Source organism: Alosa alosa, chromosome 8, assembly GCF_017589495.1.
Source record: "Alosa alosa isolate M-15738 ecotype Scorff River chromosome 8, AALO_Geno_1.1, whole genome shotgun sequence".
Taxonomy (NCBI): domain Eukaryota; kingdom Metazoa; phylum Chordata; class Actinopteri; order Clupeiformes; family Clupeidae; genus Alosa; species Alosa alosa.
The window spans coordinates 25281897-25306157 of record NC_063196.1 but is presented as its reverse complement, the minus strand read 5'-3'; the positions used below and the strand labels follow the sequence as shown (position 1 = coordinate 25306157).

Here is a 24261-nt window from a genome sequence, read left to right as displayed (position 1 = left end):
ATGACACAGTAGGAATGCATGAAAAAAATGAGGCAACTTATTACACGTGAAAATATTAGGGAAAAATATAACCCTATTATTTTTAAGAATATAGACTTTAACAAATCATGGAAATTTACTTAAATATTAATGTATACAAAAAAAATTGTGTAAAATATCTCAATGCAATTAAGCATATTCAAAATAAATCAAGGAAATTTCCCTAATTTTTTCTGGTTAATTTCGCATGATAAAATCACGTGTAATATAGTTGCCTCACTTATTTTGAGCAGTTATGCATGTTTTAAATAAGTCTATTACCATACATTTTAAAGGATGTGGTGTATATACACAATTAGAGAATCAGTATTTAATTTAACAGCATTTATTCAGTGTAAATTAAACCTGACGTTGAGGAAAAAAAAAATAACAATAGCTTGGCCATTTAAAAATATTCAGATGACTGACAGAGATATAACAAACATATCATCTTCATCAACATCTACACAAAATCCTCCAACTCCGCAAAAAAGCAGTATGGTGTCTGGCCGCTCAGCCAAACTGAGTAATCCGGGACAAAGGGACCTTGGTCAGACAGGTAACCAAGGACCTAATGGTGACTATGAATGAGATCTAGAGTTCCTTTGAGAAGATGAGAAGTGTAAAGAAGGACAAAAATCAGTTCAAAATTGTTTTTACACAACAATTCTACTACCAAATTTAGGTTTTTCTTGTCATGCTGCAGGCAAGTTTTTCACATTACAAAACAAAACATACCCATGCATTTCAACAATGTGGCTGACCAGGATATGATGCCGTCTTGTGCAGTGTGTCAAGGTGCTCAATCTCCTATACTCCTCCATTGTTTCCTCTCCCCCTGAACTCTTCTCCAGAACCTCCTAGACCATCTATGGGTAAAAGAGAAACAATAACGGTGATAAACTTGTAAAGAGAAAACTTGCCTGCACCCTCTAAAAACACAGGAGATGTATTAAAGTGTAACTCAAGAGTACAAACAACCTAGGGTCTATTTATGGTAGCATGGTAGCAAAATTGTGTTAATTGGTGGAGTTTTGAGCAAGACCGTTTTTTGCGTTAACACTGAATGGGCTTACAGTGAAAGCTAAGGGGGCAGCAAGCATGTCGAAAAAACAAATGCTATTTTAAACCACTGGCAGTGCTCAAAATATAATTACACTTGGTAGTGTGGTGAGGGTCTCTACAGACGAACTAAAGTATTATAAACTTTTGAAAGTGTACAGGGAGATTATAACAAGACCTGTATCTGAAGGAAGAAAATTGCCTAGATTCGTGTTCCGTTAACGCCAAATGAGCGGGCGCGTTCGATCTTGCAGCACTAGATATCTGGCTGAATCTAAAAAAAACCTACGTTCAGCCAGATCTGTATAGTGCTGCAAGATTAACGCGTCTCGATGATTTGACACTACCGAACTCAAAGCCAGGTTTCCGCATTTGGAGGACAGACAATGATTTCTCCTAGTGAGATTTTAATTTTAAATGCTCACCCATTTGGCCTTTTCTGCTGCATCCCCTGTGGCAGAGGTGTTCTCTCCTGCACCAGGAGATTGATGTCCCTCGTTTGAAGAGGACCTCTCCATATCACTTCAGAAAAGTGAAAAATTTAGAGTAGAAGAACCTGCTGGCACAAATTCTGCAAAAACACAAAATTGGAATCTTAAAGGGATGCTTTAAGAATTTAAGAAATTCAGTTTCCAAATTTAGTTAATTTAATTCAACTAAAGGGTAACAAAATCTTTTTTTTTTTACCTTACCCACTGGCCAAGTGATCTGATATCAGATGCATGCAAACATTGATTTCAAATTTATTTCATTCAAATACTGTATGTGCATGAACACTAGCTAAGCTCACATAAAACCTCACCTTCAATGAAACTTTCATTAGAAAAACCAGGCTGCAGTTTGAGGTACTTTTTTAGTCCACGGTACTGGACCTTGATGAGCATTTTGCCAACCCTGTTAAAACAAACAAAATCCATAATTATATAAACACCACATGTTTCCATAAGAACCACAATTGACTATCAGCAGTATATCAACTAACTAGCAAAGGACTTCCAAAATTCATTCTGACATCATTTACCATGTAGGCTACCAAATGTTTTAACCGCAGACAAACATAAGTGTTTATGTGTTTAAATATGTTAACATAACCGCTAAATAACCCAAATAAAACCAACAAACACTTAACTAATATCAGTGCCATACTATTACTGAGAATGGACAATGCACCTAACCTTAACCAACAACACTAACAGTTACCTTACACCACGTGTATGCTACAAATGCCTTAAGGAATGCCCTGGTGGTCTCAGCTAACGTTAGCTACGAGCAAAATATATATAACCCGAATTAAAAGCAAATAGTGTTCAGTTCAATCAAACGTCAATTAGTTGGCAGACTGCTTTAATTAGTCAGTCAACAGATCCCTTCGTGCCAGACAAGCATTTGGCACCACACTAGATCGCTTAGAACAGTGGAGTCCTGGCTAACTAATGTTAACCAGCTCACGTTAGCATGTTAGCTATTCCCTCAGTGGCTATTAAAATTCCAACCGTCTTTTCAAATTAGTTTACAGAAAGATTAAGGCGTCGTCGACTCCAATATTATATTAATGTCAGTTTAGAGTGTCCCAAGTATTACAAATGATTATAAACTTGGCCATTTCAAATTGATAAGGTTATAATATAACCTACCGAAGCTTGCTGGTTAGTTTACCAACCATCTGAGTACAGCTAGCGACCTTGCTACTGTTAAGCTAACTTCACCAATATTTCCTAGTAGGTCAAAACACGTTGGTATGAAAATATATACCTGAGATGTGACATTACTTAATTGTATATTTGTAGTAGTTTTCATGCTAGCTTTCACAAGTAGCAGGAACAAATTACTTTACCTTTTACTATTCCATGCTGAACTTCAATGGCGTCTGTCTTCGAGGCATTCTTTTCAAAATCTCAACTGAAGGACGTTTTTCAGATGTTCAAAATATTTGAGGAAAAGGCTGCACATTTATCAGCTAGAAATTGTGCAACTTCCCACAATTCTTTCAGGGAACATTTTCTCTGAATTTTTTTTCTTGCAAATGTAGTTGATTTATTTGGGGAAAACATAATAGTTATTTTTTTAAGGCGACTGCTTCAAGAAATTAAGTCATACTTGATTTTTTTTGTGTAATTTCCGTGGCACCAGGATTCATTTTTTAGTATATATATATACCCACTGTATACCCACTCATCATTTCACCATTCGATGCACATTATATTGCTATGATGTTGTCACAGGCATACAATTACTTGCTTATGAGTAATGGTCTGTAATGGTCTATGCATCCCTGAGTATTACGTGAAAATAATGCCTCATCGGCAGCACGGCAGCAACACAACTGAGATATTGTCACTGTTTTGATTCTCTCAGAGATGCCATGAATCAGCTTTTGTTCAGACTGGAACCTTCCTCTGCCGACCTCTCGCCATTTAGCTCAAACAGGCCTTCAGAGCCACAGCTGGGCCTGACATATTCCTTTTACTCAAGGATCTTAATGAACTCAGATGGCAAGTCTGCTCAGTGTCCTGCAGCAAATGTATTAACATTTTAGATTTGTTATGATCAACATGAACATGTTGATAGCAAAGAAACTGTTTCGGCTGATCAGAAGACTATAGGCCATAAAGATTTAGTTGATAGCTTGTGAGTATTGTGAGCATTTCCAGAGCACAATCACTTAATTTCAGTAAATTGTGGAAACTGAATGGAGATCAACTGGGATAAAAGACAGTGGTGTCAAGTTAGCATATGATGTGTAACATGAACATGCATAGTCATTTCTGATTTATGGGACTTAAACAGCTTTTTCTTACAGTGACAGTTTAGGCAATGGTAACCTGGTTTGACCTGCAGAGTGCATACAAGGGTTTGCCTATCTGCCATACCACTGACATGATTCATTGAAATTTACGAGTGAGATAAGAGACAATGGGAAACCAGGATGTGAAGTTGGAAAACAAAGCATGACTAAACAGGCATAATAGACATAATAGGCTACATTAGACTCAATTAGAAAAGTATGTCTGGATTTTCCCAGCCAAAACCTCAGTTTAAGCATTTACAGCAGAAATGGTTAACATAAGTATAAGTATAAACATATAACTAAACTCCACTGTACAATAAAGACAGTATAATATAAGAAAGATAAGAAAACTAATAAAACGAAATACTAAATACACTATATAAATTAAACTAAGAAAGTCCAATGTGCTTGAGGGTGATCAAGCATAAGACGCTTGTAGTGACAGGGCCGGGACTGGTAAGGTGCTAAAGGGAGTGAGTGTCATGGTGAAGGTGCTTATAGTTTCTGATTAAAATATTCAATTTTATGTTCTGCTTAGCCTACATAACATTTGGTGTTAAACGGATGCAGCTAAGATGTTCCCTAGTGCTGACACAAGATCTGTTGTAGCTGACTGGAGTTGGTCGAAGTTTGGCAGGAAAATCGCACTGCCAACACAGTGAACTGCTGCATAAATTCTGCTAGGCCTGCGGTTTGTTCCAGATGGAAGTTAAGGCAAGTATAGTAGCCTATAGTCTTCATTTTGTTCCGTTGCCTTGTGCGTATAGTTATGGATAAAGTCAACATCTCAATCACAGTGGTAGTGACTGACAACAGTGATAAACGCTCACATGCTGACAAGAAAACGTGGAATGTTTGCAGTCAACATTGGTTTGAGACTGGGAGGCAACCGTGAAAATAATGACCTGATTCAAGCGTTCCGAGGGTGGAGCTATCCAGATGTTGTCATTTACACATTCGCCTTCACTGTAGCCAGAAGTGAAGATTTCAATGGAAAAGTAGAGGTAGCGCTACATCGTTTCACTGTGAACTTCGGAGCTCGGCGGTCGGATCAAGTCCTGCTATAAATTTGAAATCTGCAAGAGGATTACACAAGGTAAGATCGTTTTTTCCCCCAACAAAAATAAAAAATATCGTGAGTGTAGTCGATTAAGTCGTCAGTCTCATCACCATCTCCAATATCACACAAAATAGTTTATGGCTATCAGAGATTCATTTTTTGAAAAGTTTGTTTCCTTAACAGACTGAAGTGTAGGCTATTAATCGTGTTGTGAATAACAACTTCACACACACTTTTAGATGATTGATCGGCTTCTGAAGTGAAGTCAGTCTTTCTACGAAGCTGGCTAATCCTGCACGTCCATTATGAAGAGGGTGGGCCTGCAGTATATTGAAGAATCACTAAGAAGCGCCTGTAAGAAGATTTAACGTGACTTTGTAAACATCATGAGGTGCGCAATTAAATCACTGTCTTTTACTGAGCTTTAGCTAACGACGTCGACAGATGTGATCTTTGGTTCTTAGACACGTAGGCGGCTCTGTCATGTGAACAACTAAATGGCTAACATTTCACTGTAGAGTTATCAATAACGCCCACAGCCTCCTCTCCCTCGAATCGACTGAGTTATCTTATCACAGGTGCATTGCATTGAGCTGTTTCAAAACGCGGCGGCACGATATTTTGGCCTTCTACCATGCATCTTCAGATGCACAGCACAATGAACTGAATTCCAATTGAAATAAAACATCTAGTCCTATGCTATAGCCTAGTATAAAAGAGTGATCTGAACTAGTGTCCATGTTAGGCTACTTGTATCCCATTTTGAGGAACTATCATGGCACTGTTTTGTTGCGCAGGAACGGTATCCCAAGCAACTTGTATAGTCATCAGAGTGAGACTTGTTTAGTCTGCGACAGGATGCAGATTTACCACTACCAACCACACCTAATTCTGTCGGGTTTCTTGTTTGGAAACAGATGCTGTGTTATTTCTTCATCCTGCTGACCGTAAAAAAATACTTATGAAATTATGAAATCCACATTCCCTGCCACATGCCCTGTGGCAAGTTTGTTATATAACAAAGCAGAAGATAGTGTCCCTTTTTCGAAAATTTCATGAAGAAAGACGCACATTCATTATGATTATGACTATAACGTCCTTGTCATATGGTCAGATTATTGTGACACTTGCTGTGTTGGCTCTGTGGAGTCTTGTCCCATGATGGCATGTGACTCAGGAGGTGGTCAAAGTAACATTTTATGACGGGATGATATGAATAAGTTGGACTGGCAGCAGTGATCTTTCTCTGTGCTTATTCAGGAAAGTGTTGTGTATAATGGAGGAGGTTTATTATTGGAGGGTGAATGGCCTCTGACTTGCCTAATGTGCTTGGCCTTCTGGTAGGGGAAACCTTGAAATTATACAGCTTGACTGAAGCCATATCATGTGGATAGCTTGGCATATGCTGCATATATACATTGTAGAACAGGCAGAGGAAATTGTAGTCTAGCCATCTTTTAATTGTGTTGCTGAATCCAGGCAACAGAATTCCCCAGTGTGTTCCCATTGTCACGGTGACTCAAATTAAACCATTGGTATGTGCAGCTCTGTAGGACTGTCTGCCTCATCATCACATAATCGTGTTGTCCGAGCTTTGATATGCAAAAGAGTGTTCAGGTCATTAGCAAAACACGCATGAGCATGAACTCAAGCATGTACTTTATTGTAGTGAAACGTGTATTAGCCGTTATCCTATGTCTTGAACTATGATAAACCTTTAACTACATTATCTAAAACGGATAAGTATAGTAGAAATTAGTTGTGTTGTCAAATCCTCAGGCATGGTGTCCTTCGAGACACTAACGAGACACTCCCTTTTTCTTGTGGCATGACGAGAATGTCTGACATTTCATCCGAGTGATGAAAGATAGAAGTCTAAACAATATAAATAAGTCTAAACTATTTTGTGTTTTAAGTCTAAACTATTTTGTGACATTTGTGTGTGTGTACATGTAGTTATGCAGGAGGCCTAATATGGAGAAGTTGTGTGAATAAAAGACATTAATGGGTATAAGACATGGTATATGAAACGTGTGGTCACTTACACCACATTTTTTTTGAGAACCGAGACAGGAATGTGGAAGAAAGATAAGACAGTGGAGGTCAGCAGTGAGGTACTTTGATAAAAAAATTGCCAGCATATGTCCGTATTAGGCTAAGTTCCTCAACCATGTATATTGCAGGTATTAATCATGTTTTTAGTGTGGTATACCCCATGTTTCCACAGTGATACTTTGTAGGTGTATTCCACAAGTCATTCCAAGAGGCATGTCATGCTTAAGGTATTCGAACCACACTGTAAAAAGTTTAACGTAAAATTTACAGCAACTTGCTGGCAGCAAATAACCAGCAAGTTGCTGTATTTCACTCTACAGTATACCTACTGTATATGAAATCACAGTACCTATGCCTGATACTGTAAATGCAAACTACAGTAGTACTACCAGTGCTGTAATGTATACAGTATTGAATTGTCTAGTATTATTTTTACTCACAGTACTTATGGATCATACTGTAACTTAGTACAGTAGTAATACCAGTGCTGTAATATTATATACAGTAATTTTGGGAAATTCATATCCTGCTTTATCTACAGCCAGGATAAATTTAGGCCTAGGTATGGTTTAGGCTACACAAACTTGCATAAATAACCATTGACAACTTGTTATCAGTTTGAAAAAAGCAAGTACATTTTATTCACTTTTTTCCGTTTAGAAATTCTCGTGTGCTGCATCCTAACGTTAGACCAACGGTTGCAGTCAGCCCTGATCCACCACCAGTAGCAGAGTGAAGCAGCACCTAGCAGAAATAGAAAAAAAAAGATAAACAGTGTTAGATAACAATTTTCAACTGAAACTGAAGGCTACTTACAAGTGAAACTTTAGAATAATCATTTATATATATACTGTATGTTTTTTGAGTTTACTGTCAAAATGCCAGGCTGAAGATGGTGTTAGCATTACTCAGTTTCGCAAGGTATATTTAGCTGCTAACGTTAGCCAGCTGGGTGAGCTCATTGATGATGTTTGCTTGCAGCAACACATATGGCAGCAACAGCCATTCGCGCTGTTCGTCCGAACAACGGTTAATGATAGTCAGATGTGACTTAAAGTTAACTTATATCAATATTGCTAAAGTTAGCCTATTAAACTCACAAAACCTTACATGATTACGATGAGTTAACGTTACATAAGTTAGCTGGTAGCAGCTAAACCTCCAGCAGCACATCATCTTCAGCCTAACATTGTGACAGTAACATACTAGGCCTAGCACTACTAGCGAATGTTTTATATAAATTATATGAATATAATAAACTGTAACTTACTGAGAACTAAGGTAGGCCTAATATAAATGAGACTGCCAAAGCGTTAACGTAACATAAAACATAAGCGTTAATGCCACCTTCACAGCAACAGCAACTATGATAGCTAGCCTAACGTTACTTACTTAGTTGATCCAACAAGCATGGATGAGTTTGTAAGTTAGACAGTACAACGATACATAGACTGTACACATGCCCGAATTTAATGTAGTACAATTTCACAATGAAACATTAACGTTACATAAATAAATGCTTGCTTACCATTAAGGTGGAGCTGCGAACTTGACAGAGTACTGAACACCGTTGGTCTGACTGACTGAACTGTTGCTCAAAATCTCCCCGCCCGGACAGTTCAAACGTCGTCGGCGGCGGTGCGTTTTCAATCACCACGTCAAAATTTCCCAGTAAACCATAAATCCATGACTTTTCAATATCTTTTTCAAAATGATGATTTGGATGGAAAATCAACATAATATCAATGTCACCTTGCTATCTGGGAGCTTAACTTTGTATTTATGTGCAAAAAGAAAACAGAAAACCCCAACTGATTTTCCGCCATGTTTTTTTCAAAATTTTCAAAAAGCTGACAAGTGAGGGAGGAGTCAGATTTATTACTGTGTTATGATTCGCAGCACATTTTTATTACTGTAGCAGAGACGGTTGATAAAGCGAGACGATTCACAGAAGGGTTCTTCCTGTTCCCCTATGACGTATGGTTCACTAGCGCCACGCCTTTTTAGGAGACTAGCGAGAGATTCTTTACACTGTGGCCCTATGGAAGAAATCATTTTTTTCTCGGATTATGCCCCAGCCCTTAATTATACAGCTCGAGATTGGACATTTTAATGCATTTTCTGTAATTCACATGTGTTCCTTACATTCTGACACCGACATGGCGTTTTTCAGATGAACAGTTAAGGAGAAAAACGACTTTGTTTGCCACTTGTCTGTCTGTTTCTGTAACCCACTGGCACGCTGATCTACTAAGTAGCGAAGGTTCTCTGGAATAAGTTACTGTTGCTTACCACTTCGATGTTGATCACTCAATCGCGAAAATGCCTAAACTTTGGGTGCATAAACAGACACCTTTCTGTCTTCTCTTTCCCTAAGGACGTAGACATGTACATACCGTCATATTGACTGATCAGCATCGTTTTTGATGTCTGGATTGCGTTCAAATAGGCTGTATAGCAGACGGCCATACACATAAACTAGGGCAGTGGTTTCTCAACCTTTTTTCAGTGATGAACCCCTGTGAAATATTTTTTCAGCCAAGTAGCCTTCCCCTAACCAGCAAAGAAAGCATTTTTTAGTTGAGAAAAAAGGATTTAAAACAGAGCACTGTGCCATCAGTGTCTAATTTATTAAACTTTGGAACTAATAAACACATACAAAATTCAAACATTTGGAACATTTTAAATTGTAATAATCCATGACTACATTTATTGCTAATTATTTGTATATTTTAAAATCTCACACGTACCCCATTTGAGAACCACTGTACTATAGTATTGCATATTATTGTTTAACAAGTAGGTCATATCACATAATAATCTGGACAGCCAGGGGTGCGTTTCCCAAAACCAGTTTGCATTGCAACCAACAAAGTAGCTAACTTAGTTAGCAACTATGGTTATGGGAAACGTGCCCCTGGTTAACAAGTTGCTAACTAGCACACCTAACCAGGCGTCTGCTTTCTCAATTAGCCTTACCTCTGATGTTTGATAAAGTAGCCAATCGATGTATCCCACAGCCGCCACCACGGCCATATCTTTTAGGCCTACTACCCACGCAAATTACAATGGAAATACAATAGGCCTACACCACTTCTATTTTTTTTCATTGACATAAGGCTAAAAATATGATGAACACTGGCATTTCTCTTTCAGATACCATATTATTGAACTAGTAGAAGAAAGAGGTAGCTTGTTAATATAAGGAGTGCCGACTTGTCCATCCGATCCAAACAAGTAAACCTGAGGAAAGGAGGGTATAAAGTGTGTGAGGCTAACTTTGAATGGTAGGGTTTTATTTGAAATTCACATTTTCAACAAATCCCACAATTTAACACCTGCATACATAGCCACATTCTGCAGTCTACCCACAAGGAAAAGAATAGCACAACTGCCCTAAACCCCTCCATCAACTGCCAGTAGATGTGTCCTGCATTGAGTGGTAGTTAAGCATTTACAAAACTAAATACTGTTATTGTCTTTGAATTTAACATCCTGAATGGAAGTGTAGGAAAGCAGGATCTCTTCGTTTGGTTGGATGAAGGTTGAAGTCATATGGCCAGCATTTACAGCACCTAAAACAGAGACAACACCACACAAAGTAAAATAAAAAAACATCATGAATTACAATTATGTTCTTATGTTCTTGAAATTAAGTTACTACACCTGCACATTGCTTTGCTTAATATGATCCTTCCTACTATAAATGCTGTGATAACACAATAGGACTGAAGACTATGATACAGCTGGAGAGGCTGCCAAGTTAGGCAAATACTACGACTGACTTCTTTGAGGCCATGAACAGGCTTTTGATGTCTTAAATTCACGGTATAAATGTCCATTCAAATACCCTACTCCAGTTTTAGCATCAGTCAAATTGTGATTACAGCACTTGATTACAAACACAAACACTTACTTCTCAGGCGCATCTCTGACCCCAATCCATGGCGTCGTCCTATAGGACCACAAAGCAGACATCAGATCCACCATCTTCACGGGAGAGCCTTCAGTGGATTGAGTCTTGGACCTTCAGGTTGCTAGAGAACAATACATATAGTGCAGCAATCATTCTCAGTGTGTTAACTAATGTTGAATAATAGATCTTTTTTTTCCATACAGAGGGAAGTTTAAATCTAGTTACAGAGTTTCATAGTGACAGGCTGTTGGTCTAAAACATGTTGGCCAATGCAGCCAAAAAAGGCTTTTCCTTGGAGTGCCTTTTGTAGAATTAGTTTCAACTTTATTTTGGTAGTGTTTCATGAAGTCTTCAGGTCTGATTGTTAGTAGCCTATATGAAATTATATTTGATATGTTTAACTTTGAAAGTCTGTAACTTGTATAGGGCAATTCCATAAAACTGTCACATCCATAATGCCAACTAAATACCATGGCATTGTGTTGGTGTTATGGATGTTACAGTTTTTGGAATTGGAATAATACATTTGAATGGCCACAAGAGCGGACAGTTACAGAACACAGTCTATGTACATAGCATTGACTTATCCTCTGAATAACACAGGTTCAAGTTCATTCCTCCCTGTCATCGCGGGTTCATCCTCACCATCCATAGCGTCCTTCTACTCGTCCAACAACTGGGGAGAGAATTAGCAAACATGGACGTTCATTTTAGTGCTGCTTGATAAGGGTCTGTGCAAGACCATCCGAGAAAAACTACTCAGAACTGATGTAACGTTATTCAACACAATCGTTGAGCCACCCTGACTACACATTTGCCATCAGAGACAAACTTAATACAAAAATATGTAATGTGCAGGATCGGGGCAGAGATCAGTAGAGAAAATCGTCGCGTCATCGAGGACAGACAGAGAATATGGCGATAAAACTAAATGTTTCACTCACGCTAAGCTGATAATAAAATTCAGTGCACCAACAACTGTGTACATACGGTACTCATTTTTTACTAGCAGCTAAACACATTTCAAAACTGCTAAATCAATGTAAACTTGCAGTAGATCTGATCCACAAGCTATAGTGATGCCGATTTAGGTAGAGCAAATATCATGTTCGTAAATTATCTTTGTAGCCTAACTACCAAATTAATCTGGTAGCTAGTGCCTCAGCTAGCTCTGCTATAGGTATCAGATGGTTAGCTAACGTCAACTAACGTTACTCCTCAATGAGCTAACATTCATGGCGACACGAGATAATAATAATGTTATTACCTAAACTACGCAGACATTTTACTACATAGATAACTCGTTACACAGACACAGACTAATCACAAATACCTTGCCACATTTCAAACTGCCACTTACCTGGAAATCAGACCGCATCTTGCCACGACGATGTCCCAAATTCAGTCACCCAGGCCAGCTCCAGTTGGTCACAGCAAAGAGAGAGGCGAAAATGAAAAATCTTTTGACGTTTTTTTCATCAACGAGGTAGCGTCAGCGCATTCTGACCACGCCTTTTTAGGAGGCAGGAATTGTGTACAATTCCATTCCATTGTAGAAGCCTGTGCTGCTTTATCTTTGTATATTAAGGATCTTTGACTGTAGTTTGACCATTTTTGACCATAATTCATAGCGAAACTACAGCAACATACTGTATTCACAAATACAGTACACATTTTTCTCAAAAACAGCAGTGATGCTGTGAAAATCACAGAATCTTGTTACAGTGCACTCACAGCCATCTGTCAAAAAAAAAACCTCTGCCCATATCTAATCTGAAAGAAGAGTGTCAAACTTGTGGCAATAGATACCTAACTAGCTTTGCCCTTGCTTGCACACCTGTGTTGTTTTTTTCCACAAAAGAAACTGGGGCTTGAGAAATAGAAGGAGCCTGCATCAGCAGACCACTTTCTACCTGACCAGGAGATTACGCCAAGAAAGCGGCTGTGCTGTACTTGGCCTCTTCTCTGGTCTGTGGTTGTGTGTGTGTTGACATGTTCTGTGGGTAGCCATCCACAGGGCTTGTTAAGGCTTGGTTAGTCTTATTCCTTTAAGGTCATATCTTAAATAGAAGTGGCAAGCCTCCAAGTTTAGAGGTGTTTTTTTTTTCTCTGTGAATTATAAGACAGTCATGGGGTCCTTCTATTCACAAGTTCTGTCCACTGATGTCTTGACAGAATTGACTTCTAACATCCAGTGTAATTCATTTTTATATCTACTAGTCATAATTATAACAGAGGGTAAGATTCAGTCTGACAGATTAGATAATGCAGCATGTAACTTGGCAAGTAATTTCTGTGGAACCGTACAACAACGCTGTGTTGATAGCTAAGAGGTCATGTAGAGAATCAGCTGAACAGTATCTCAGTATACTGTGGCAACAATGGGCTGATCAGATTCTCCAGACCTACTTATTATGACCGCCCAAGCCATGGCGGGTCATATAGGTTTAGTCAGATTTTTTTTCAAGATGTCCAAATTTCCGTCAATGATTCGGGACACTGAAAGACCGGGGTAGACAAACTTGGTGGGCATGTAACCCCATATGGATAGCATGGAACCATCGTTTTTCGTTTTGATCTGTAGCCCCACGCTGGACTGCACCCCCGAAAGGAGGGGGGGCAGACACAGTTTTCTGTGAATATCTCGAGAACCGTAAGGGTTTGGAGGACCACCTTTTTTGTATGTTGATCTCAAGGGGCCATGTCAACCCATTCCATAACCACTAATTTTCATGTATAGCGCCACCCTAGTTAAACACAAAAAAGTAAAAATGAGGTGTTGTAATTGTAGGTATCTGTGACCCTAACATAGTCAAAACTGCACGAAATTGGAAGTGTAGGATCATTTTGACACCTTCTGAATGCACGCCAAGTTTCGTGGAATTTTGTTCATGGGGGGGGCCACACAATAAATTAATTTATATTACTATACACCAACTGGCCTGTAGGTGGCCGGAGACAGTTTTCTGTGAATATCTCGAGAACCGTAGGGCCTAGGGTCCACCTTTTTTGTATGTTGGTCTTAGGGGGGCATGTCAACCCATCCCATTACCACTTATTTCATGTATAGCGCCACCTAGTTAAAATTAAAAACAAAAAAAAATTAAGTGTTTTCATCTCAATATCTCTGGCTGACAAGGTCAAAACTGCACGAAATTAAAAGTGTAGGATCATTATGACACCCTCTGAATACATGCCAAGTTTTGTGTACTTTCGTTCATGGGGGCCTTACAATAAAATAATTTATGTGTACATTTAGTGGCGCATACACCAACAAGGGATTCGGGACACTGAAAGACCGGGTACACAAAACTTGGTGGGCATGTACCCCACATGGATAGCATGGAACCGTCATTTTTTAAGTTTTCATCTGCAGCCCCGCTGGACTGGACCCCCGAAGGAGGGTAGGGCAGAAACAGTTCTCTGTGAATCTTTTATGGTATGTTGGTCTCAAGGGGCCCACATCAACCTGGCTCATAATCACTCATTTGTGATTTGCCCCCAAAAATGAAAATCAGTAGGATTAAAAGAAAGCCAAAATAAATATTCATCATCATCATCATGGCTGCATTTTCAGTATTGGTCGTTTATCGTTTGTCCACTAGATGGCGTATCGTTGCAGTGAGACGTAATTTTGTTGGAAGTTAAAAGTGGGTTGAAAAAACAATGGGCTTCATACAAGGACTGTAATTTACCCTTGTGAACATCTAATAAGGATGGGACGATGTTCACATGAAGTGTAATTCCCATTTCTTCTTGAAGCCCGAAATAAATCTGAGGATGTTTATCGGACATGCTTGGTTTTACTGCAGGTAATGCGTTAATCTTGTAATATCAATAAGGACCTAGGTAATGTTACCGTTAGCGTTGGTTGAGTGATGGAGGCATTTGATTTATTGCATTTTGAAAACTATAAATGCGGTTATACCAAGCAAATGTATAGCAGCACTGTTTGTATCTTTCGACTGTCATTTATTGCACGTGCTACAAAAATCATTCTGTGCAATGGAAGATTTACCAACGTTATACCGGTCTGATACAGTTTGCCTATACATGCGTGAGACTGAGGCGCCTGTTTATTTTGTTTTTAAGTGCGTGCAGGGTGTGAGAGGGGAATCGATGTGCTTTGATTACAGCTTGGTAGTTGTAGTCTGTGAAATTAAAAGCACGTGTGTGTGAAGTATCCAAACAATGACACCTTCATTTCATTATGGCTGCTTTAGCAAAACACCTTAAGCTACTGTGTAGTGGGTCCCATTTAGAAGTGGCTACTTCATTCGCTCCTTGACTCATGGAGCTGCGTGAATGTTATTACAACTTTTCGCCACGATATGACAGTTTAAGTCCGCTTGATACTGTAAAGGCGTAAGCCATTGGTTTCAAAGGAGATTTTATTTGTGTCGCCAGCATAGCCTATTGACAATTTATGTTGTCATTAGGCCTACCTTATAATCCTACCTGTAGCTTAGGAAGCTAACAACTTTCTATTAGGATCTAGTTTGTTAGTTACCGTTTTTGTCATAACTCCCTGATGCATTTTTGCATTTAGAATAGCCAGAGCGTGAAGGCTATATCTCAATCGGAAAATTAAACAATATCGGGGTGCCTATGGACTAGGCTGGGTGAACCCAGCCTGATCTGCCCGCTTATTTATTTTGATTTCTTAAAAGATTGAGCTTGGTCTGATGAAAGCCAGACTAGCCATGGACCTCAGTTAAACAATGCAAGGGAACATGAATCAGCCCTATTTTTGCACTAACAATAACGGACAAAAGCTCTTCAACTTTGGCCCGTTAAAATGTGTATGAACAGTCTAGCGACGCATTTCATCAAGGCCCATTTGGACATGTCAGTTATTTGCACCACTGGTTAGATGTAAAACAGCATTTTCATTTCAGACTAGGCTACTGTTACTTAATTTGTGCATTAACAATAAGCGTTTTCAGACTACTGTTACTTAATTTGTGCATTGACAATAAAAGTATTACATGAACTAAAGATGACTAAAATCTTATGTAGAAGAAGAAACATTCACAAAAAATCCATCCATCCAAAAATGACCTTTGTTTTGATAGCTGTTGAAAACGGCATGGAACTGACAGAGATGTTTTTTTTGTTTATAAATACATAAAAAAATAAATAAATAAATAACATTATGCTGATACCTTTTTGCTTTTCCCAAATACAATGTAGCCTACAGGTGTAAGTGACCTTTCATCAATCCAGTTGCAATGGATGAACTGTGATGAACTGCCCTACTTGTGATTGTTTAGAGATTTTAAAGGTTTTATAACAATTCTACATCTTCTTTGGCTATTCTACAATCTATTCACCTTTTCAGCACCAGTGGGGTACTTTCTGTGCAGCCCACACACACACTCAGGCATGCCAAATAAGCATACACAAAAGTTTCAAGGTGGGGGGATGGAGTAAAATATGGAGACAAATTGAAGTGTGATTTATTTTCGCGGAACGGATGTACAGGACTGAGCGGCGGTCATATTTTGTACCGCTATGCGGTACATCTAGTTTTAACTGGTAGGGCCCAGAGTGTGCACACACACACACACACGCGCACACGCACGCACTCACAAACACACATACTAGCACACACACGCACGCACACATACTAGCACACACACACACACACAACACACACACATGCACACATACACATACTAGCACACACACACATGCACAGACACGCTTGCACAGAGCATGACTCACCGGACCCAGGAGACCAATGGAAGTTGTGTAAACATCACACCAATCTGTGGATCAGACTTACTTACACTGCAATAGGGTGTACACGCGATCGGCAAACCACGTGGTCACCAAATGCTGTACATCTTATGACTCATGCAGTAGTAAACAGCGTCGCGCACAGCCTTGTGCACTACTGCCTCAATAGGCTTTTGAATCAGCATTTTTATCGGGTCATTATTTATTTTTATTCAGCCCATTATCAGGCAGTCTGGATTTGTTGTGTTGTAAAAGGGGCATCTAGTTTTATAATGCTAATGGGGAACCCAGCTACGCCTATCTTAAACGCTTAAACTCTTATTTTCTCCTAACTAATTAGGGTGACTCATATTTTATTAAGATATGTCCTTGCCTTGGTTCACTGGAACTTTGAGTAATACTGAATCATGTTGACTCTTGGCTTATTTCAGAATTGAATCTTTTCAGCTAATCTTTTCATCACATCTGAATTTTAAAAAAAATCCTTGCGTCCTTACTCATGTTCTCTGTTCCTTTCTTCTGACTTTGAGCATGCTGTGCCCTTTCTTTGCCCAAACATATCTGGTTTCAACATACACCCACTACCATCACCTCCAAGGTTTTCCAAGCTCAGCGAAATACAACCTTGTAGGTTGTCATCCAGGCGTAACATCTTGTTCAGACATGCAGCATCCCTTTTCGGTAAGCGTTCTATTGGGGTACCAATGCTCCCGTGGCGTCTCCAGTGTTGGAGAGCAAAGAAGGTCAAGACATCTTTAGCTCTCTAAGTGTTTGATTTCAGTTAGTTCAATGTGTCCTTAGCACATAGATTAATTTTGACCCCTTGTCACAATCTGCTTCATCCTGAAAGTGCTGACATAAAATACAATGAAAAAATTCAGCATTGGTTTGGAAATTGTTGAAATGCTTGCTGGAGAATCACTTCCTCAAATGGCCACAACAGTGTCCAGAGGAAATCACATCCAGTTAGAGGCAGACCAAATGGTGTCCTACTACCACCACAAGCTGACAAGCTGGTAAGCTGGTATTATAACTAGCAAAATTGTTATGGTAACCGAAGTTCTCCATACTGGGAAAAGAAGTTCAGCAACCAACTAAATACACCCCACTCACTGCTCCTGAAACAGCATTCTTAATTGGCTCTAATAGTTTATTGCTCAGACCAAGCCACCTGTTTACTTCCCATACAGATGCATACAGAGCCAGGACTGTGTGTGACGCGAACATCAGCGTGTGTTTGGTCTTTTTTGGAATGCATGGTTTCTGTATGTCCTGACTCCTCCGTCCCTGTGCTGCAGGAGTGCAGTTCCTGCCTCCACTATGTCCGGTAAGGGCAAATGGGGGGCCCTGAAGGAGAAGGTTGCCAGGACGGTCAGCAGCGGTTCCCAGGACGAGGCCGACGCGCGGCTGGAGGCCAACCTGGAGAACGCCGACCCGGAGCTGTGCATCCGCCTGCTGCAGGTGCCCTCGGTGGTCAACTACTCGGGCCTGCGGCGGCGGCTGGAGTCCAGTGATCGGGAGTGGATGCTGCAGTTCCTGGAGCTGGGCAGTCTAGACCTGCTGATGGAGGCACTGGAGCGTCTGTCGGGCCGTGGCTGTGCCCGCATCGCCGACGCCCTGCTGCAGCTCACCTGCGTAGGCTGCGTGCGCGCTATCATGAACTCGGGCGCCGGCATCAACTTCATTGTCGAGGCGGAGGGATATGTGAGAACGCTGTCGCAAGGTGAGCTAAGCCGACGGTGTCACACACCCATGTGGGTCAGTAGCACATACTGTGTAGATAGTCACACAGATAATCTGTATGAGCTTATGGGCTACCTGTATACTGTATGAGCTTATGGGCTACCTGTATACAGTTACCATAATGTTGGTGAATTGATTGGTAATTTGGCACAATAGATCCACACAAAATGAACACAACAGATAATGCTTTCTAGCTTGATTACTTGTGCAGTCATACAGTAGTTTTGAACAAGTAGTATGGTTAGTCTTCATTGTAAATGTTCACGACACTTTTACAGAGATTGAAAAGTCTAGCTTCAGAAAGTAAAAAAGTCCAACCATGTATTGGTTCTACCCGTGCACAGGTGATTTCACCAATTAGCTACTCTACCTGGCCAAAGAGTTGTGCTAATTAGAATTAATGGTTTAAGTGAATGGTTGGCACAGATATATGATAAGACTTTACTCTATACAGAGATGCAGTGCATAATGAGCATGGGATAAATATCTGTGTTCTAAGTCTATGTTCTATGTTCTATGTTCTATGTTCCATGTTCCCTCCCCAGCATTGGATACGTCCAACACCATGGTGAAGATGCAGGTGTTTGAGCTCCTGGCAGCTCTGATCATGTTCTCCCCTAAAGGGCGTGAGCTGTCTCTGGATGCCCTGCAGCACTATAAGGTGAGTTCCTCACGAGCACACAACTCCGCATGGGATGTGGCTCAGGAAGGACGAGCACAGGGTGTGACATGTCTTTGTGAAGTACTCTGGTAAAGAAGAAGGCCTCTTGCCCAATCAGGGATCTCTGTGAGGAATGTGTTGAGGGTTGCCACACCCCTGCTAGAATGTCCAAGGGTGCTTTATTGCAAATTACAAATACATTGCTGGAATTCTAAGCAGCCAAGCTGACACTAATCTTTAGAGATCTGGAACATGTTTTACCAGTGCAGTCAATAGAGACGAGTTATCGCTGACTTTTAAAGATTTGTGATGTCGCTTGAAGTCCATACATTTTTCACCTATGACGTGTAAAAAGCGGTAGTTCAACCTCTTGAAAAAACCTCAATTCTTGTTCCCCCTGATTGGCTCCATATACCGTCCTTGTGTTAAACACTTTGGAAAGTACCATCTCAATTAAAGTGGAAATTAAACTCAAATGAATTCTGGATTAATCCCTTGAGAGGTGAAATGTCTTCAAATGTCATAGTATGTTTTCTCAGACCATATTAGATGTTCTAATTAAAGTTACCAAGACCACAGAACCAAAACAATCCCATGAGATGACAAAGAGGTCTGAACCTTTTAAATGTGAATATAAATGTGAACAAATATATGTTGTAAAGACAAACAACATCTTGTGTAAATGTTACTTGGGTGTTGTTTTGTGTTTTATGGTGATGAAGGTCAATGTTTCTGTGTTCTTGTTGTTTGTGTCCTTTTCAAAAGCAGCAATAGCAAAAAAATAAAAATTAAAAAAAAAATAAAAACCTTATGTGTTTATTTAGACTTTGAAGAGCCAGCAGTATCGCTTCAGCGTGGTGATGAATGAGCTCCACGCCACTGATAACGTGCCGTACATGGTGACCCTCCTCAGCGTGGTCAATGCTCTTATCTTCAGCACGGAGGAGTTGAGGAACAGGGATCAGCTACGCAAGGAGTTCATCGGTAAGACATCCATCTGCTGTAGGCCAATTAGGATAAGAATAACTGCCAAGTGAGGAAGTAGACACATACAAAGTGTTAAATGTAAATGGTTTTGGTTTGTAAATGCTGAAGGCTTTTCGCCTTTTCAATACCTATGTTTTTGTTCTGGCATTCCCACAGGTTTACAGATCTTAGATGTCCTACCAAAACTACGGTAAGCTTTTTCCTCCTTTTCCCTTTTCCACCCCACCAAACTGTAGTGACCCCCATAAATATCTTGTGACCTCTGTTAGCCCATAGTTTTGTAATGCCCAAGAGCACCTGAATATCCTGCTGGTTTTTAGGGAGCAAGAGGATGAAGACTTGCTCATCCAGTGTGAGGCCTTCGAGGAGACCATGGCGGAGGATGACGAGGAGCTGCAGAGGGTGTTTGGGGGAATTGACATGAGCAACCATCATGAAGTCTTCAGCGTACTTTTCACTCAAGTGAGTGTTTTTGAAACATGAAGATACCTAGACAGGAAGCAGATATTTTAGGAATGAAAGGGCCTCACCCAAATTTGGCTACTAGCCTGTCATACCTTTCAAACATTTCATTTTTTTTTTAAAAAGCCATGAAAAATTTAACAAAATGTAAAAGCAGAACTTATGACATTTGAGTGAACCTGTGTTAGCCATCAGGAAATGCAGTGTAAACTCCAGAACCATCTGATAGTAAATGGCAGGGCTGCCAACTTTTCAAAAAACTTTGGAGATTTGGTGGGGCCAACCAAAATTTTGCTGCAGAAATGTTTGTTTGGCTCATTCAGCATTATACCGTGCAGTAAAAAAAACGTACATCTTTCGGGCCCCTGATGATACTTTAGAATACATTATAATTTCGCCCCAATGAGGCTATGTAGAAATGTGTTGCAATTTCAAAACCGGATTACTCAGGAACCACTTATTGCACAGAGGCATGCTTTATATCCTGGTATTCGGTACGGTTTGCTGTTTATTGTGATATTGGGTTTGCCACGTGTTGTGTGAAGGGTTAGTGAGATATTAAACCGAGAGTAATGGGTGTGCACTGTGTGCAAAATGCAAATATGATTGGCGCTAATATCATTGAAAAGCTTAGATTCCGCTCGTTCACATGATGTGTGATATCATAGGTTTAGTTTAGTTGAACCTCATCTTCCAGGTATTTGACCTACCAGACTGACACTTCAGCGTGAAAAATACTCAATAATACTCAAAGCATACCTGAAGCGGGGGAATGCGCCTGGGGTGGCTTCTGAAGTAGCATCGCAAATGAGAGAAAAATTAGAAAATTCCACAGACAGTGGGTGCTCTTGAACCCTCTCACCGTCTCTGAAAGCATAACCGTGGCTCAACAGGTAAATCTATAGATAGGCTAAACTCATTTTTCAGGCATCTGACCGACCGGGTTGAAGCTTCAGCGTGAGAAATCGGGGGTGTGGCGTATGAGTGTGTGAAACTAATCAAATGCGTGTCTCACGGCCACTGCGTGAGAGTTGGCAGCTATGAAATGGGGTCGCTGGTGTGGGAGCTGTTCTAGGCAAATGTGCCGTGATCTGAGTAACCATTACAAAGCGTTCAGCACTCGCTGCACTCAAGTGAGGGTGACAGAGTGTTTTGTCTATGGTATAGCCTAAATATAACATGCCAATACCCTGATAGCAGATCTCAGGCCCAGCCTAGATCCAGCTTCTCCAAATCAGCCCCAGACAGCCTTTGGGATAACTAGAGTAATAACAACTAGATGTACCGCAGAGCGGTACAAAATATGACCGCCGCCCAGTCCAGCACATTTTTTCCACAAAAAGAAATCACGCTGAAAGGCCTATATGATTCTAACTGTCTCACTAAATTGCATTATCCACACTCAATTCTCACTGGTATCTGCTAGACAACAAGTACCAAAACATGATTAGTTCATAGATTTCACATGTAAAATTCATTTTATACAACCCCACCTCCATCTTGCCTGTTCACAATTCTGAGAAATTCTTGATTGTTTGTGTTATGTTTATGTTTTGTGTGTGTGTGTGTGTGTGTGTGTGTGTGTGTGTGTGTGTGTGTGTGTGTGTGTGTGTGTGTGTGTGTGCCTGCGTATGTGCCTGTGCATGCAAGCGTACATATGTCTACTGTGTGAGTATGTGTCATACGTATGATTACTGTGAATGTATGTGTGTGTGTGTGTGTGTGTATCTGTTTGTGCACATGTGTGCACATGAAATGGGTTAACATGACCCCTGGAGGCAAACATACGGAAAAAAATGGTCATCCTAGGCCCTACAGTTCTCAAGATATTCACAGAGAACTGTGTCTGCCCTACCCTCCTTTCGGGGGGTCCAGTCCAGCGGGGGGGCTACAGATCAAAAACTAAAAATGACGGTTCCATGCTATGCATGTGGGGGTACATGCCCACCAAGTTTTGTGTACCCCGGTCTTTCAGTGTCCCGGGAATCCTTTTTGGTGTACGTCACTAAATGTACACATAAATTATTTTATTGTAAGGCCCCCCATGAACGAAAGTACACAAAACTTGGCATGCATTCGGAGGGTGTCATAATGATCCTACACTTTTAATTTCGTGCAGTTTTGACCTTGTCAGCCAGAGATATTGTGATGAAAACACCTAATTTTTGCTTTTTAATTTTTAACTAGGTGGCTTATACATGAAATAAGTGGTAATGGGATGGGTTGACATGCCCCTTAAGACCAACATACATAAAAAGGTGGACCTCCTAGGCCCTCACGGTTCTCGAGATATTCACAGAAAACTGTCTCCGCCACCTACAGGCCAGTTGGTGTATAGTAACATAAATTAATTTATTGTGTGGCCCCCCATGAACGGAATTCCACAAAACTTGGCGTGCATACAGAGGGTGTCATAATGATCCTACACTTCCAATTTCGTGCAGTTTTGACTATGTTAGGTCACAGATACCTTCAATTACAACACCTCATTTTACTTTTTGTGTTTAACTAGGTGGCGCTATACATGAAATGAGTGGTTATGGAATGGGTTGACATGGCCCCTTGAGATCAACATACAAAAAAAAATGGTCCTCCTAAACCCTACGGTTTTGAGATATTCACAGAAAACTGTGTCTGCCCTACCCTCCTTTCTTTCGGGGTCCACTCCAGCGGGGGCTACAGATCAAAACGAAAACGATGGTTCCATGCTATCCATGTGGGGTTACATGCCCACCAAGTTTCGTGTACCCCGGTCTTTCAGTGTCCCGGGAATCATTGACGGAAATTTGGGCATGCGAAAAAGGAAAAAAAAAAATCTGACTAAACCTATATGACCGCCGCTTCGCTGCGCAGCGGTCATAATAACCACTCTACAACCACACAAAATGATTACCATAAGGCGGGGATCACATTAGCCAGCGGGAAGCGTAACGCAACGCTCAGACCATAATAAGTTCTATCTCGTTCCTATGGTAACACAAATGGTTTGTCAATTGAATACCCTCGTGTTGAGCTTTAAAAAGTTTAACCAAGTTCAACGCTCAGCTTGTTCATCGCAGCGTTGCCACCGTTCCACTGTCGAACCATGGAGAACAATAAGAAACCTGCCGCTTGCCGCTGGCTAATGTGATCCCCGCCTAATTAGATAAGAATGGTTAGCATTTTTTGGTGGGTGTATCCAGTCCATTGAAGGCCTGACTGCATTGTGTGACCCAGCAACCTTTGATGTACAGTACATGAAAGAATCTTTTGAAAATTGTCAGGACCAAACAGCTCTCCATAGCTTTGCGGTTAGTCTGGCAGGCAGGCTACATCAGGCATGAAACTAAAGTGTTCTGTAGTGTTCATGTAACAAAAGTTATACATTATAGACAGAATACAAAAGTGAGATCAGTAGCACTGTTTTTTTTAATCAGGGCAGCAGTTTTCAGATTACATTATGTGCTTACATTGGTTCTCCAATGTTTTCTCAGTTAGCCTTTTAAAATGATATCAGATTAGTAAACAAAATGTGCCTTTTGAACATGGGGTGAATGGCTGCTGATAATGTGCAATGTAGATATTGCATTAAAGATCAGCCATTTCTTTCTACAACAGTCGAGAACCCTTTTGCAATACACATAATGTAATCTGAAAACTGCTGCTCTGATTAAAAAAAAACAATGCAACTGATCTCAGCAAGTATTCTGTCTATAATGGAGTGGAATGGACATTTCAATTACAAGTGACCCCAGACTTTTAATCCATAGTGTAAGTCGCTTTGGATG

General features: G+C 40.3%; 1 protein-coding gene and 1 long non-coding RNA gene across 3 annotated transcripts in view; one reads left to right on the top strand and one right to left on the bottom strand.

Annotated features, from left to right (window-relative positions):
- Positions 1-590: 590 nt before the first annotated feature.
- LOC125299683 lies at positions 591-3024 on the bottom strand. Its single transcript, XR_007194426.1, has 5 exons — positions 2915-3024; positions 1883-1974; positions 1506-1651; positions 757-887; positions 591-621 (listed from the first exon to the last, which is right to left on the bottom strand). It is a non-coding gene; the product is annotated as an uncharacterized LOC125299683 (long non-coding RNA).
- A 1791-nt stretch (positions 3025-4815) lies between these two features.
- The window catches only part of LOC125299422 (inverted formin-2-like), a 34598-nt gene continuing 15152 nt past the window's right edge, over positions 4816-24261 (top strand). For both annotated transcript variants that reach the window (XM_048250692.1, XM_048250693.1), the window contains exons 1-6: positions 4816-4964; positions 17940-18364; positions 18930-19045; positions 19870-20029; positions 20189-20222; positions 20353-20494. In XM_048250692.1, coding sequence (XP_048106649.1) covers positions 17962-18364; positions 18930-19045; positions 19870-20029; positions 20189-20222; positions 20353-20494 — 855 coding nt within the window. In that variant the 5' untranslated portion in view covers positions 4816-4964; positions 17940-17961. The remainder of the gene's footprint in view (positions 4965-17939; positions 18365-18929; positions 19046-19869; positions 20030-20188; positions 20223-20352; positions 20495-24261) is intronic.